The sequence below is a fragment of the Colius striatus genome, chromosome 15 (assembly GCF_028858725.1).
Source record: "Colius striatus isolate bColStr4 chromosome 15, bColStr4.1.hap1, whole genome shotgun sequence".
Taxonomy (NCBI): domain Eukaryota; kingdom Metazoa; phylum Chordata; class Aves; order Coliiformes; family Coliidae; genus Colius; species Colius striatus.
This window is the reverse complement of record NC_084773.1, coordinates 7,096,738-7,110,560: the sequence shown is the minus strand read 5'-3', so window position 1 is coordinate 7,110,560 and position 13,823 is coordinate 7,096,738. Positions and strand designations below refer to the sequence as shown.

The 13,823-nt window shown below is 40.9% G+C and overlaps 1 protein-coding gene across 6 annotated transcripts in view; it reads left to right on the top strand.

Moving 5' to 3' along the window:
• POC1A (POC1 centriolar protein A) overlaps positions 1–13,823 on the top strand; it is a 78,933-nt gene that overhangs the window by 32,701 nt on the left and 32,409 nt on the right. For all 6 annotated transcript variants that reach the window (XM_062008395.1, XM_062008392.1, XM_062008390.1 and 3 more), the window contains 4 exons: positions 243–422; positions 1,411–1,518; positions 2,885–3,000; positions 8,874–9,007. In XM_062008395.1, coding sequence (XP_061864379.1) covers positions 243–422; positions 1,411–1,518; positions 2,885–3,000; positions 8,874–9,007 — 538 coding nt within the window. The remainder of the gene's footprint in view (positions 1–242; positions 423–1,410; positions 1,519–2,884; positions 3,001–8,873; positions 9,008–13,823) is intronic.

The following is a 13,823-nucleotide window of genomic DNA, read 5'->3' as shown; positions in this document are numbered from 1 at the left end:
AAATACAGATTGTTTCCTGTTGAGCTGGAACAACTGCTTTTAGCTGTGTGTTCTGTATAGCTCGTGAAGTGTGAGTTTATTTGGGGCTGATCAACATATTCTTCCTCCTGTAAGCAGATGCAGTTCTCATAGCAGTGGTGGTTTATAGCACTGCTCAGCACATAGAAGCTTTGTGTTTTCAGGTAGATAATCTCTTTGCTGCTGCGATGTGCCTTTCTAATGTGCTCTTTCCTTTTGTACAGCAAGGGAGAATCTACTGTGTTCAAGGCTCATACGGCAACTGTAAGGAGTGTTCATTTCTCCAGCGATGGACAATCCTTAGTTACAGCTTCAGATGACAAAACAATCAAAGTGTGGACAGTTCACAGGCAGAAGTTTTTATTCTCGCTTAGTCAACACATCAACTGGGTTCGCTGTGCCAGGTAACTACAGCTTTCTGACAAATAGAGATGGAGATTTATCCCTCGAAGCAGAGACTGAGTATCATGGTCTTGTGTAACACATTTACATTCAGGATGATTCAAGTATGTCTAGTGACTGAAATATATTGCTAGCCTGCAGAGAAATCCCTTCAGGTAATAGTTGTGTACCTATTTTGTGTTTCTTCAGTGGTCTTTGATGCTTCAGTGGTGTGTGCTTTTGAAGCAGAGACTTCCCTGCTTAGTGATTGGTTCTGTGTTTTGCTTTTGCCTGGTATGGAGAGTTTTGCATCTTGAAGCTGCTAACAGAAGCAAGATGAGAGATTTATATTATTTCAGTTATGTTCAGACTTGTCGTGCCTGTAGTTCAAAATGATCACCTGTGCTCCTTCTGAAAAGCTGAAAGTGCTGCTATAATAAAAACATTGTTTTCTGATAACTAAAAATGAAATCTGAGAATGAAATGTTCTGAGGAGTTTTTATGTTGATAGGATAAAACCACATTTTCTCTGTAGGTGAAAAGTTCATTAAAATTCTTGAACATGGTAGTAGTAGTGGCTGGGAGGGGACTGTAGATACCCACAATACAGCAGAAGCAATGTTTTACCAGTATGTATGATGAAGATATCTAGGGACTCAAGTCCCTGTAAAATGTATGTCTATGAAGAGAGGTATTGATCTATAGGGATTGTTTTGAATCAGGGTAAAGAGACAACTTGAGATAAATTTAAATTAAAACAAGTAAGACAGAGCATATAAAGTAAAGACTCAAGACTTTCCTGAGAGTTATTTAACATGCTTGTGGAATTGTGGCTAGTTTGAGGACTTAGGGCTTGGTTTCTTTTCCTCCCTCAACTTACAGTGATTGGATTTTTGTTCTCACTGATGCCAATGTGACTTCTTTACCAATATACCTTGACAACTGGCCAAACCCAGTTGAGCCTATACACCTTTGGGGGGCATTTCTTCATTTCTGTAACTTTTACTTTAGATTCTCTCCTGATGGTCGATTGATAGTGTCAGCCAGCGATGATAAAACTGTCAAAGTGTGGGATAAAGCCAGCAGAGAATGCATACACTCCTTCTGTGAGCATGGAGGGTAAGTATCTGGTGGTGCATGAGGACTGTCTTTCTTGTGATTCCTGAAATGTGGATGCCTGATAAATGCACACCTGATTTTGTGGCTGCAGTCAGAATTCCTTCTCCTGGCATTAATTTCTACCTGTTTAAAATTTTTGTGCACCTCTTACAAAAGCAGGCAGCAGAGGATGAGATGAAGAAAGAGCTTACAGAATCGCTTTGACTTTCTTGTGACTTCTCAATATTGGAGCCTCGAGGGTTATATTTCAACAGCTGTCCAACATGTCAAGCCTTAATTTCTTTATACTTATTTATTTATGGAGATGCTTGAATTCTTTCTTTTTATATTAAGATTTTTTATGTTTGTTCTAAGTTGAAGTAAATTAAAAGAGCAAAAGTGCACTGGCAGATGGGTACCTGGGTGCTTTGTTTCATCCTCAAATTTTTGAGTAAGAAGATTACTCCAAAAACCTCGTTGTATTCAGAACCACACCTGTTGGGTCAGGACTTTTTAATGGAGAATATTGAGTCACAGAAAAAGTTAATTTGTCCAGAAACTCAGAACAGGTCATTAGAGAACTGAGACTGGAATTGTCCTAATTTCTTACCATGTTGAATTTCTAAGTACCAAGTTTTGTTCTTTCCAGGTAACACACAATGGTATTGAAGATTAATTCAGACAGCATTATTTTTCCAGTGCTCTTAGGAATATAGCTTGTCCAAACAACCTATTGAAATATCTCAACTTCCTCAGCATTTGTGATAAAAATACTCAAAGGATAATTAATTTCATCCAATTCTATGTGGATTGGGTGAGGAGTTACAAGATGCTCTTCACTGAGAGTTCTGAAGGTTTTACTGTACTTGTGTTGTTCAACATTAAAGCTGATTGCATACAGATCCAGAAAGGAATTTGGTCTCAGCCTTGGTACCTTCCAAATGGCAACAAATGATTTCAGGCACAAATTCAAGAAGTTCCATCTTAAAATTGGTTAAGCATAATAGAAGAAAAATACCTGTTCAGTCTTGTACACGCCATTGTAGAAATCCTGTTAATTTAATAGAAGACATATATTATGCAAACATTAAATGAACACTTGAAAATGTTGTTGTGACAGTTGGATCCATCATATTTCAGGAGGCTTGTATCTACAGCTCCTACACCTGCCATGCAAATTGTTGAAGATGGTATGCTTAGATATACTCCTGCAGTCTACTTGGGGTTGTAATCAAGGTCTTAAAAACTCAACAATACAAATTATGAGGTTATCTCCTCTTTTCTGTAATGTTAAATACACCATGACTTAGCTTCCCTTCTTGAAAACGCCTTTTTGATCTTTAGTAAGAGTTTAATATAAACAATTGGATTTAACTGCAATTTCCAGGTTTGTGAATCATGTGGATTTCCACCCCAGTGGTACGTGCATTGCTGCGGCTGCTACAGATAACACAGTGAAGGTGTGGGACGTTAGGATGAATAGACTTCTCCAGCATTATCAAGGCAAGTTCCTATGAAAGTTGGACCTTTCCACATACTGATATGGTCCAAGGACTGTTTCTTCATCACCTGCTCCTTTTCCAGAAAGGCACTGCCAGTGGAAGCCCTTTTACACCAAACATGCTTTGTGTTAGCTCAAAGGCTGATTCTCACATATTGGTGAGAAACACCTCTGTTCTGAGTTCTCCCTCTATGCCTACCATCAAACAGCAAAAAAACTCTTGATGCTGAAACTGCCCCACGTTGCAGGTGTGCATTGGTGTTTTCTGGGATGCCACTGGGCTAGTACTGGCTATTCTTGAGGAGATGATGTGCAGTAAAAAGGATGTGGCCTTTGTCTCTGAATAATTCTATAGGAGGAGTTAGATGCATTCCAGCAAAACAAAAAGTTAACTTCTTAATGAGAAAATTAGGAAAAGTTAACAAAAGAGGAAAATGAACCAGTTGTAACTCTATACCATGATCCATGTTTGCAGTTCATTCTCCAGTATTTGTTTGTTTTTTAGCTTCCAGAGTCAACTTTGACCTTGCTATGACTTGTCCAGGTTGGTTTGTCAATGGAGTAACTATCTTTTTATATTTAGGAGTCTAAATCTTACCCCCTCCCTTACCTTCCAGATGGCATTTCCCCCCATTACCTGCTCTTGTCAAGCTGATTAGTGTTGCCATGTGGTAGAACTGGATAGGAAAAGGGTCTTTCCCATCCCTGTCTTTTGAGTTTGATCATCCCGTTTTCTTTCCTTTACTATTAACAGTTTTTAGGACTGCTGTAGTATATTGTAAATCCATACATGCTTAAGCACTGTTTCCAGTACAGCTCATTCAACTTAAAACTTATTTTATTAGCTTTTTATGAAGACTGCTTCTGATGTGCCAGTAAAGCAGATCAGAGACATGGGGCTAGGGAGTAGTGTATTGTTCTTTCTGCCATCCACATCAGATATGGTCAGGCCCTGCTGTGACAGCCTCACAGCTGAATGCCATGCAGAAAAGACAGGGTAGTAAAATAGCTTGTAGCTGATTGCTTCTAACTTTGCAAGTTAAGAGGCAAAAATTGAGAGCTTCTGGTCCTCCTGGCTTTATGTAACTAGAACTGTTTTTGAAGTGCTTCTGATTGTGTATCCCTTTATTCAAGGGGATGAAAGAATTTGTAGGCTCTCAATGAAAGTTCTGTACCTTCCTTTGATAATTGAAAGGCAGAGAAAGTGTATCATAGAATCATAGAATGGAGGGGTTGGAAGGGACCTTTAGAGATCACCCAGTCCAACTCCCCTGCAGAAGCAGGTTCACCTAGATCAGGTCACATAAAAACATGTCCAGGCGGTCTTGAAGACCTCCAAGGAAGGAGCCTCCACAACCCCTCTGGGCAGCTTGTGCCAGGGCTCCCTCACCCTCACAGTGAAATAGTTTTTTCTTATATTGAAATGGTACTTTTGTGTTCCAGTTTCATCCCATTACTCCTTGTCCTGTTGCTAGCTACTACAGAAAAGCATTGTGATGCTTAAGGAGTGGGGTTCTCTGTGAAAGAGTGAACTGTGAAAGAGTAAACTACTTCTGATAGAAGCAATTGAGAGTTACTGGTCTCAAAGGAAATGCAGATTGGCTGCTGAGAAGCTGTTAAAGATTATGAAAAGTCCTTTAGGTTCTATAAAAAAGCTAAGCTAAAGCTCTCCAAAGGGCTTTGCTGTGGAATAGGAACAGTCTGCAAACTTCTGTAATTCTGCTGTATGTAGAGGGATGTTGTTCTGCTGTTTGCATGTAGACAGAAACACTATCATGCTCATCTGACTTGACTATTAAGAACTGATGGTGACACTACTGTCACTGGAACAAGGTGGGTTTTTTTTTCTTGGGCAAAAAAAGAAAAATCATATTCGTTGCTTCTAGCTTCAGCTTCCTGCTCCTGCAGTGTGTTACTGCAGGCTTGTGGGGTGGTCATCTCAAGTGTATTCTCCCTGTGTCGTCAAGTTGAGCACTGTTTGAACTTTTTCAGCTCTAAACCTGCCTGAACTCCTTGAGCTCTCATAGAATGCGATTCATTGTTTTTAAACTTCTTCTTTAAACTTCTCTGATAGTTAACAAAATGTAATGGAAATGAAGCATTCCATCAGCATTGAGCTGGTACCGTTACACATAAATACTTGAGTATGATTCTGTGTGTAATAAGTATTGTTAGCTTGTGACCCAGATAAAAACCTGGAGACGCCTTTCTGAAGTCGTGTTGCTAAAATAGGTGGCACATTTAAAAACTTAAACAGGGTCAGATTGTCCTTTAACCTGCTTTATCAGCTTGTCAACAGTGGCAAGATCTACAGTGTGTGTTTCCAGCCACGGTGTAACTTGGCTCAAAAGTCACCTCTTCCTGCTTTCCACTTACTGCTATTAAATTGTCTGGGTCTTATGTGGCTTAGGTTTGGCTGCCAGGTTTATTTTTTGTTTTGGAATTATGTATTTCCCCTGTATCCCACCCTTACTGAATGGCATTTTAGTCTGACACCCTTGCTATTGAAGCAGTCTTTTCCTGTTATGAGTGTTATTTTTAACAGCTACTGTGCAAATCCTAATTGTGTATCAAACTTTGAACTATAAATAATCATGAAAAGCCAAAGAAACCTGAAATTGCGGTGGGAGGTGTATGCAGCCACTTCATCTGCCTGTTGCTGCAGACCGAAGTCCTTGCGGCACGTTCAGGAAGTATGTTCCGAGTCCCACTCTTCGAGGATTCCTACACGTGCCTTTTGGCTAAAGGGGATTTGGGTTTGCGGCTGTCCCGCCTCAGTCCCGCTAGAGGGCATCTCTGCCTGCAGTACCTGCTGGGGCTGCCGCACGGAAAGGGGATCCATTTTAAAGGCCGAGTCGCATCGAAGAGTTAATAGAGCCCAGCCACAGGCTCCTGTGTGTTAGAGTCGGATTGTTTTCCAAAACTGATTAGTCTTTTAGCAAAGTTACTGTTGTTGCCAAGACTTGTTCTAACTGTGACGTTTGTAAGTCAAAGTTGGAAGTAGAGAGCAAACTGCAAAACCTTTTGTATACCATGTGGTTTTTTTTTACCAGCAGTGTGCTCTAGTCATGTTTACTGTACAGGAGAATAGACAGATGCTTTATTCAGCCCTCTACTTGGCACTAACCTTTTTGTACAGCAGATGATCCCTCTGCAAAAATAGCCAATGTTTATTGTCTAGTATTTTTTTACTCTGCAAAGTTGGTAGAGGGCACCTCTGTTGCAAGTCTATAAAAACAGTTATACCTCTTTTAAGTGCTGTTCAAAAAGAGCAATTGTTACTTTTATACAGTTCAGATGAGACTGGGTGGTGACTCTCTTTGTTAGCGACTGTGTCAAGTCCATCTTCTTGCTGGTGGTTACTCAGTTGTTGCATTTACTGATAACATAAAAGTAGTATCGTCACACTTGGGACACTTGTGTGCAGTCACTGTATAGGCTGGTGTGACTTAGTCATTAGCCCTGCAGTGTAAGTCCCTTAACTGCCTATTAGTTTTTTTTGGCAGAAGGATAGGCTTGTAGCAACCATATCATTGGGAAATACCACCTCATACTGCACTGGGTTTATTGTTTACAACATGAAATGTGAGGTTGCAGGACATGCTAGCAAATTTTTGGAGAGGTGTTGTGAATGGTCTTGAGAGGTATGAACTGGTTTTGCAGAAGAGAGATGAAGTCTTATTCTGAGCTTATGACAGCCAAGATCTCCTTGGGCACAGAAGCTGTGACTGCTTAGCTGAGTGCAGTTGGTGACATTTATTTCCATTATGAAAAGCTTTTTGGTGAAGCTGGAAATACCTTATTCACTCTCTAGAACTTAGAGAATATAACATTAACTTAATCTATTTCTGGTGTGATTCACAGAATCACTGAATGGTGGGGGTTGGAAGGGACCTCTAGAGACCATCCAGTCCAACTTCCTGCTAAAACAGGTCTACCTAGATGAAGTTGCACAGGAACGTGTCCAGGTGGGTTTTGAAAACCTCCAGAGAAGGAGACTCCACACCCCGCTTGAGCAGCCTGTGCCAGGGCTCCCTCACCCTTACAGTCTTTCCTTAAGCTTAAGTGTAACTTTTTGTATTCCAGCTTTTGTTCATTACCCCTTTTCCTGTCAGTGGACACTGCAGAAAAAAAAAAGTGTTACCCCATCCCCTTGACATCCACCTTTCAAATACCTGTAAGTATTAATGAGGTGGCCCTAAGTCTCCTCCAGGCTGAACAGCCCCAGATTCTGCAGCCCTTTCTCATAAGAAAGATGCTCCAGTCCCTTCATCATTGCTGGACTCTCCCTAAAAGTTCCCTGTCCCTCTTGAGCTGGGAAGTCCAGAACTGGACAAAGGACTCCTGATGAGGCCTCCCCAGGGCATTGTAGAGGGGAAGTAGAACCTCCCTTGACCTGCAGGACATGCTCTTTAGGACTTGCCTTACTTGGCAAAATATGTTTGCCTTTATCTGAATAGAGACACTAATGGAGTCATCTGTATTACAAATCACTTGGAATAAAATTGTCAAAGGAGAAATGCATTAACACTCTTGAAAGGAAAAATTCCACACAGGCTTTTTCTCCTTTAATATGTAGTATAATTCAGGGAGGGTGACTGGAGGAAGAGCTCTGTGACAGAGGCAATATTCACCAACAAGAATAAATAGTTAGAAGTCAGCTATGTGTTCAGGTTTTCTTAAGTGTTTTTAATAGTCCAGGTCAAGAGGAGATAACTCGTGTTTCTGAGAGTTTCAGAACTCAGTGCATTCTGTTTTACAATTGAACAAGACTATTTCAGATTTCCACTTCAAATGCACATCTGCAAAGACAAATAATACTTGGCTCTACTGTCTTTAAAATTGTATCTTCAGGTTTTGTAAGATGCAGTTTGGATTTGAAACGCATGGTAGACTCTCTAGAAAGTATAAATTTAGTTGGGGGGCTGTATTAGTAGTAGATGGGAGACATTTGGAAAGCACATAGTATAAGTACAGAATATTAACGTTATACTTGAAGAGGGTTTTAAGTATTCACTTAATGTCCCATATGCTGTGCATATGTGAAGTACTGCATGTTCTCATAAATAAATATGTTCAATATCCTGTTTTGTAAAAGTCTGAGGAGGGAGAACGAGCCCTACATTAGGAAGATGTTTAATGTTACAGCAAACTTAAGTACAGTTTGACGTTTCATTTTCTTTAGCTCTTTTCAAAATACTTCTTAGGCTTCATCTTTAGGAAGGATTGCTTTACTGGAAGTTCACACACTTGTTAGTTTTTCTGTTCACACTTATTTTAAATTTTTGGTGAGACAAATTGGATGTCTGAAGATATAATGCTTATACTGGACCATTTTCAAGTTGCTGGTTCTTTTTTCCTAGCTTCTCTTAAACCCACTCATGGTTAGAGTCGGGTTGTAAACCAAAAGAACCTGTGCAATGCCAACTTTGAGTTTGATTTGCACTGTAACTTCAGTCTCCTTAATATACCAGCATATAGATTTTATTCCAGAGTGACACATTTTACTACTGTGGAGCTGCTGTCCTCACTCTCAAGTCAATGTACAGCTCCCACAGAATTGTGTGGCTCGTTTGTGCATACAGTTGTATTTTGGGGCTGCACGGGAAGCTTTTGTAGCCTTACACCTCCCGTTTTAACTGGCGAGGCTTCCTTTTTCCTTTCAATAAAGGAATGCCTATTTTTAAAAGAATTGACTACTGCTCTTGTTCTCCAGTGCTCTGAAGAGTTTTTGTGGAGTGTTTGGCCTGTTAATGTTGCCGTTAAACTTTATAACAGAAAGTTGGAATATGCTTGTACTTTATTTTATTCTTTTGCCTTGGGTTTATGTAACCTGTTCTCAGTGACTGTTATATACCTTTTTTTCCATCCATAGTGCACAGTGCTGTGGTAAACAGTCTTTCCTTTCACCCCTCTGGAAACTATCTGGTTACTGCTTCCAATGATTCAACTCTTAAAATTCTGGACTTGCTAGAAGGAAGACTTCTGTATACTCTTCATGGTCACCAGGTGAGGCAAAGCCTTTTATACAGTAATGTACAAACTCATGACACACTGGGCAAATCTGAACTTGAGCTTTTTGTTCTTCATGGCCAAAAATATTTTGATAACTTCCTTGCATAGAATTAGGATGATAGTACTACTAAATGTTGAGATTAGCACTGTTTTGAAGGGAAAGCCTATGGGCAGGAAAGGATGAAAGGCAGGAATACAGAGGATGAGAAAGAAAGACAGCAAAGGAGTTCCAGTCTTGAGGAGCCAAGTCTTAAGACCTAAGGGGCACAGTCAGAGCTGCCCCTGGACTCTAATCCTGGGTCTGTTGTACACTCTGTACCACAGCTCTGGCTGTCTCCCCCTCTAAAGTGGTGCAAATAACACTTGGCCCCTTGACATTGGGGACAGACTGAACTTTTATCACTGGCAAGCAACTGATTCTTTACTGTCACAAGCCATGAAATGCCCTTCAGTCCCTCTGTGCCTTAGCAGATTTTGGATTCTAGGTGCCCTTCCCTACTGAACCAAAGTGCTTGAATTCCTTGAAGAGAAAATGGTTTGTACTCTAATGATGTTTGACAACAAGTTACTTCATCCTGCTGTGTAACTGGTACTGGAGTTGCAGGCTGTATACTTCCCACATGTGGAAGGGAGGTGTTGAGTACAAAACAAAGTTTAGCTTAAGCCTCTGTTTCTTCTTTTCTATCTCTTTCCTCTTTTAGGCCTATTTACATTTGCACAAGCTGTAGGGGAACTGGAAGTGCACTAGCTGATCTATCAAGGCACACACCACCCCCCCTCCCCTCCACCCCAAATTGTGTTGTGAGGATAAATGCTATCCACCTGACAGGACACTTAGGGGCAGCAGTAGTGAAATGGAGGAAGTGGGGTTTGGGATGTGATTTGGGAACATGTTTCCATTTGTTAACAGACTGAATTAAATAATTGAATGTGATAAATGCTGCTGGTTGATGCAGTTTAACTGATTGGCCTATTAGTAGTGTGCTGCTGGATGTGTTGCTTGTGAGGTTAATGATATGAATACTTGGAGCTCTCTTTTTAAATGTTAAATGAAAATAGACTAATTTCATTTGTCATGCTGAGTGGGGCCTAGAGGCATGAAAAAGCAGGCTTGCTTTAAAAGTTCTCTTTCCAAAGGGACAAAGAGAACAGAAATTCTTAACCCACTTGTGTGTCTGTTACAATGGGGACTGAGTCTTAAGGCATCAAAACTAGCTGGGAAAAATCGTAGCCTGAAGCTGCTGAGGATAGTGGGGATGGTTCTAGGCAATAATATAGTAGCTGTGTAAGCTGCAAAACTGATAATGCTGGTTTCTTGTGGCTTTGTTTAGTGGCTGTCTTGTCTGATGTCTGAAAAGGTAAAGTTTGTTCTGTAACTTCTCTTTGGCTGTGTGTTAATAAACTTTTCACCTTTTTTTGTAAGATTGATAGAAAAATAGGACAACCTCATATTTAAAGCTCTGCTTCATGGAAAGATCTGCTTAAAACTAACCAGAGTGTTCAATGCTCAATAGAGTGGGAAGAAGATAACAAATGCTGGTTATCCCAATAATAAATGTTGAGTACATAAAACTTTCTTACTTTGAAAACTAGACTAAGTGGATACTCCAATGAGATAGGACTGCAAAGCTTTTAACTGTTGCCTTAATCTTGTTCTCATATTTGTCTTTTGTGTGAATTTGCTAAGTGAGTTCTTAGGAAGTAGCTTTCTGGAAAAGGGGTAAGTGTGGAGGGACAGTGGATCTTTACACCTTTCATCCTTCCCTCAGGAAGGGATGTGCCTGGTTATTGTTCAGCAGGAGGCTGAACCTGCTTTCCATTTTCCTCCTTTCTGAGCTGTAGGCTGTTCCTCCTGGAGTGCAGTGGCACAAAAAAAGGATTTGAGAGTTGAAAACTGATTATGGTGATGGAGGTCTTCAGAATTAGACAACAAAGTCCCTTCAGGCTGATGTTGTACTTAAGTCAGGGCTGTGACAAAACAGATGATTTGTGAATCATCTGTTCAGAAGTAGAGCTAAAGCTCCCTTTTTTTTCCACCCACTGTTTCAGATCAGTAAGATAATGTCTGCCACTGTCTTAGACATTTAACTGGCATTGGAAGTGCTTTGACACTGGCACTGCTGAAAGGTAGTTGCCATCAGGGGTTTATACATGCTTTTTGTCTGGAAACAAGTAGGGCTGGTAATGCTTTCTGGTCAGCTTTAAAGGTGTTGCACTGAGATGGCTGTGGAACCAGTCCTAGTAGAGCCCTGGCTTGCATTCCCTCTGCTGGCATTGTGCTGTGTTGTGTGTTGATTCTTTTGTTTGTAGCAGTCACCTCACTTCTCCACATACCTTACTTTTCCACTAACAGTGTATGATCATCTGTGCTTCATTCACTATAAGCAACCAGCAGTGACAAAAGGCCCTGCTCTATCAGAAGCTGCTGGGGTGGATTGCTGCACTGTTTCTCTAGTCTGTTCATACATAAACCCAGGCTATTTAATATGAAGGGCTTTTTTTCCTTTTCTTTCCCCTCTCTTCTCACTGGTTTCTGCCAGTATCTCCAAATGGCTAAAAATGAAGTGGATGTGCATTCTTTGGTCATTAAGTAAACCTGCCTTTTTAAGCGACGGCTATAGGTTAGCCACCAAACTGCCTGTTTGGAAGACATTCTTGAGTTGTGACTTTGTGTGGGTGAATATGCTGCTTGAGACTTGGTTCCTGCTCTGACAGCTGACTGCTGTAATGTTGTTCTGGGAAGGCTGCATGCGAGTGGACACTTGAAGAAAAAAACCAACCTTAAGGTCCTTCAGCCATACTTTGAGCAACTGCTGGAGTGCCAGGAATTTCTTAGCAGCTGATTAGCTGTAGTTTACATAGGGAGAGTTGCCAAGTTTACATTGCTGTCTTTAATTGTAACAGAGCTGGCCCCCTTGTAGCAGAAGGATTGTTAGAGACAGGAGTTTGCAGCTTGGAGCTGACATCTTGCAGCTGCAAAATATCATTCTGTATTGTGCTGCATATTTTACTTCTGGAGTGCTTCAAGCTGTGAAGTACTCTTGCCTAATTCCATACAGATGAAACATCGGGTTGGTATGTAGGTCCGTCTCTGGTACTGAATCATCACTGAGGAACAGAATGTTTTGGGGCCCGTTAATCACCTCGGGAGAGTTGCTAGAGGAGAGCAGGTATGTATACAGTGCTTGTCTGTCCTTTGAGGTGGCTTGATTAAAGAATTTCCAGACTAACTTCTTTAGTGGAATGGAAGTTCCCTTAAATATTTAGAAAACATCTGCATAGTTATGTTTATAAATAGGAAGACAGAAAATGAGAAGTTACAGTTCTCCAGGCAACCTTGACTTGAACATTTATGTAGCTGCATTCTACCTACCTCAGTGGTGTAAGTGCTGTCTGCTGCGCTGTCTGACTAAAGAACAAGATGTACTGAGCAGGTGCACAGGAAACAAATGTGCTCCTTTATGTTCTGCTGCCAGCTAGGCCTAGGTGATGCTAAACATCTGTGCAGGCCTAGTCCTCTTTGAAGGCTGTGAAGGCAGCCCAGGGCTGCATAGATCGGTTGAGAAAAGGGCACGTTGCAAACACCAAATAATTGACTTTACATTAGCATTTCTGAGTGGTGAAATATGAATGTTCTGTTCTCCCCTTTATTAAACTGAAGATTTCAGGAGTTAAAAAGCTATGAAGATTCAATTACAAGGTGCCAGTCTAAGTTTTCCCTGTTACCTTTATTCTCTGGCAAAGGAAGGTGCAAGCATTGCAGTCTTGTTCTGTGTAGTGATACAGGAATCTTTCAAAGCTCAGCAGACTAAGAATCCTTGTGACTTCTTGTCAGAGCTATTCTGTATGAATACATCCCTTGTGGCCATTGCCATCTTTTTTTCCTTGGTTCCCTTTCCCTCTTCCTTTCTCTCCTTTGCATTATCACCCTCACTGTGCAGTTTCTGGTACTGGAATCTACTCCTTTTATCTAGACTTTTAACTTGTCCTTACTTTTGGAGATCACAAATCCCTAAAGCTTTCCAGTCTATCCCTACTTGAGATCAATACTCAACTCTGGCTTGCACCTCTTGAAGGTTTGCTTATGTGCAGTACCTGTGCTGACACCTTTTCCCCTTTCCATATTGTCTTTAGGGTATCTGTGGGGTTTTTTTCTTGGTAAAAAACCAACAAACATCCATGGCTTTCATAGCTTTTTCCTAGCTCTTATGTATTTTGTAAGGTTTGGATTTCCCATCTGTTGCTTCTGCAGGGTACATGCTGCATCCTGTATCAGATGGTGAAACAGAACTGTCATCTCTCTTGCCCCTTGTATTTCTTCCTGCTGCTCTCTGAATTCTTCTTTCTTCTCCTAAGTATCCTGCTATTGTCTTTGACCTTTTCTAATTAAATTGAATAGTCATCATAGTGGTGGGTTCCCATGCTGCAAGATCATCACTGATCCTGAGACACAGGCTCGCTGCTCCTGCCATACCAAGAGATCTGGGCATTTGAATTGGTCTTCACAGCTTTCTCTGCTGCTGAAACCAAGTGATGGTGAAAGACACGTGACATCTTGTCTCAAACTCTTTATGTTCTTTGGGTTTCAAGTGCATTTATCAGTTTCTTATCTGCTCTTGATGCTTTCCTAACTGTCTTGTTCACTTCATTTGCATCTTTTGCCCCTCTCTATCATTTCAGTGTCAGTCTGTCCAGTCTGACTTGCCGCCTTCTCCTGTGCCATGAATCAGTTCAACACACTATGAACAGTGGCAATGACTGCTCTATCCATTGTGTCTTTTATCCCTTGAACTGATGATCCCATGCCTGG